Source organism: Rhea americana, unplaced genomic scaffold, assembly GCF_003343005.1.
Source record: "Rhea americana isolate MKP2758 unplaced genomic scaffold, rheAme1 scaffold_540, whole genome shotgun sequence".
NCBI classification, from domain to species: Eukaryota; Metazoa; Chordata; class Aves; order Rheiformes; family Rheidae; genus Rhea; species Rhea americana.
Window position 1 is genome coordinate 26,857 of NW_028186691.1, and position 2,064 is coordinate 28,920.

The 2,064-nt window shown below is 69.7% G+C and overlaps 1 protein-coding gene across 1 annotated transcript in view; it reads left to right on the forward strand.

Annotated features, from left to right (window-relative positions):
* Positions 1–3: 3 nt before the first annotated feature.
* Positions 4–2,064, forward strand: part of LOC146588083 (ETS domain-containing transcription factor ERF-like) — a 3,137-nt gene continuing 1,076 nt past the window's right edge. Inside the window, exons 1-5 of the mRNA XM_085318554.1 lie at positions 4–67; positions 328–562; positions 645–834; positions 1,389–1,512; positions 1,917–2,030. Coding sequence (XP_085174680.1) covers positions 4–67; positions 328–562; positions 645–834; positions 1,389–1,512; positions 1,917–2,030 — 727 coding nt within the window. The remainder of the gene's footprint in view (positions 68–327; positions 563–644; positions 835–1,388; positions 1,513–1,916; positions 2,031–2,064) is intronic.

Sequence of the window (2,064 nt, forward strand, 5' to 3'; positions counted from 1 at the left end):
ACCATGGACTGTAACTGCGTGTCCGACCTGCTCCTCACCTCCCCGGTGCCGGCCCTCTGGACCCCAGGTAAGGGTGCCGCCGGCCCCTAGACACCCCCTGCGGCCCCAGCCCCCACCCTAGGGGGGTGCTGGTGGGGGGGCACAGCTGGCAGCATGACACACGGCCCCTGTGCCCAGAGCCCACTACTCACACCCAGGACTTCCAGCTTGCACCCAGGACATGCAGCCCCCTCACCCAGGACCCCCCACTTGCACCCAGGATGCCTGCCTGCGCCCAGGACCCACAGGCCCCTTGCCAAGGGCGTTCTGCCGGTTGCCTCCCTGCAGGCTTCGCCTTCCCGGACTGGGCGTACAAGCCGGAGTCGAGCCCGGGCTCGCGGCAGATCCAGCTGTGGCACTTCATCCTGGAGCTGCTGCGCAAGGAGGAGTACCAGGACGTCATCGCCTGGCAGGGCGACTACGGCGAGTTCGTCATCAAGGACCCCGACGAGGTGGCCCGGCTCTGGGGCATCCGCAAGTGCAAGCCCCACATGAACTACGACAAGCTGAGCCGGGCGCTGAGGTGAGCGCTGAGGGGGTGCGGGGGGCCGCGGGAGGAGCCCAGGTGCCCAGGTCCCACCCATCGTCTGCTCCCCGCTGCCCAGGTACTACTACAACAAGCGGATCCTGCACAAGACCAAGGGCAAACGCTTCACCTACAAATTCAACTTCAGCAAAGTGGTGCTGGTCAACTACCCGCTGCTCGAGGTGGGCGGCAGCTCGCCCTTCCTGCTGGCGCAGAGCCCCTTCACTGCCGGCGCGTCCAGCCCCGACTGCGCTGCCCTCACCCCCGAGGTACTGGGGGGCCAGGGAAGGACTGGGGGGGAGGGACCCAGGAGGGTCATGAATAAGGATAGGGGGGTCCCAGGAAGGTCCCCAGGGAAGGGTCTGCAGCGGGTCCTCAGGAGATCCCAGGAGATCCCGGTGGGGTCCTGGAGGGATGCGGGGGTCCTGGGGGATCCCAATGGGGTCCCAGGGGGATGCTGCAGAGCACAAGGAGGGGCCTCGCGGTAGTGCAGGGGTCCTGGGGGATCCCAGTGGGGTCCTGGGGGGATGCAGGGGTCCCAGGGGATCACAGTGGGGTCCCAGGGGGATGCTGCAGAGCACAAGGAGGGGCCTCGGGGTGGTGCAGGGGTCCTGGGGGATCCCAGTGGGGTCCCGGGGGGATGCTGCAGAGCACAAGGGGGGGCCTCGGGGTGGTGCAGGGGTCCTGGAAGATCCCAGTGGGGCGCTGCAGAGCCCCAGGGGAGTCCCAGGGCGGTGCAGGTGGCTCCAGGAGGGTCCCGGGGGATCACGCAGGATCCTGGCGGACAAAGCCACCCGCCACCGCTCACCGTCCCTCTCTGCAGACCCTGCAGTCGCTGTTCTCCAGCCCGCGCCTGGCCGAGCCGCCGAGCCGCTCGCCGCTCTACGAGCGCCAGCCCGAGGCTGAGAAGCTGCGGCTGGACGCGGCGCTGCCCTTCCTCGGCTCAGGTGAGGCAGGCACGGCGGGACCAGCGGCACTGGGACCCATGGCCACAGGGAGCCAAGGCTGCAGGGACCCATGGCTGTGGGGAGCCACAGCTACAGGGACCCAGAGCTGCAGGGAGCCAGAGCTGCAGGGAGCCAGGGCCAAGGAGAGCCACAGCCATGGGGAGCCATGGCCGCAGGGCCCCATGGTCATGGGGAGCCATGCCCACAGGGAGCCATGGCTACAAGGACCCACGGCCGTGGGGAGCCACAGCCATGGGGACCCACAGTTGCAGGGAGCCAGGGCCATGGGGACCCACAGCCACATGGACTCACAGCTGCGGGGACCCAGAGCCGCAGGGACCCACAGTTGCAGGGAGCCAGGGCCACACGGCTGCAGGGACCCACGGCTGCCGCTCTCGCTGCAGGTGTCTCCGGCTACTCCAAGGCGCCGGCGCTGCTGGGGCCCTACGGCCGTGCGGCGCCCTTCCCCGAGTACCCGTGGGGCTGGGGGCCCTACGTGCCAGGGGCGCTGCCCCTCGGTGGCTCCAAGCTGCCCGCCGCCCTCTACTCGCC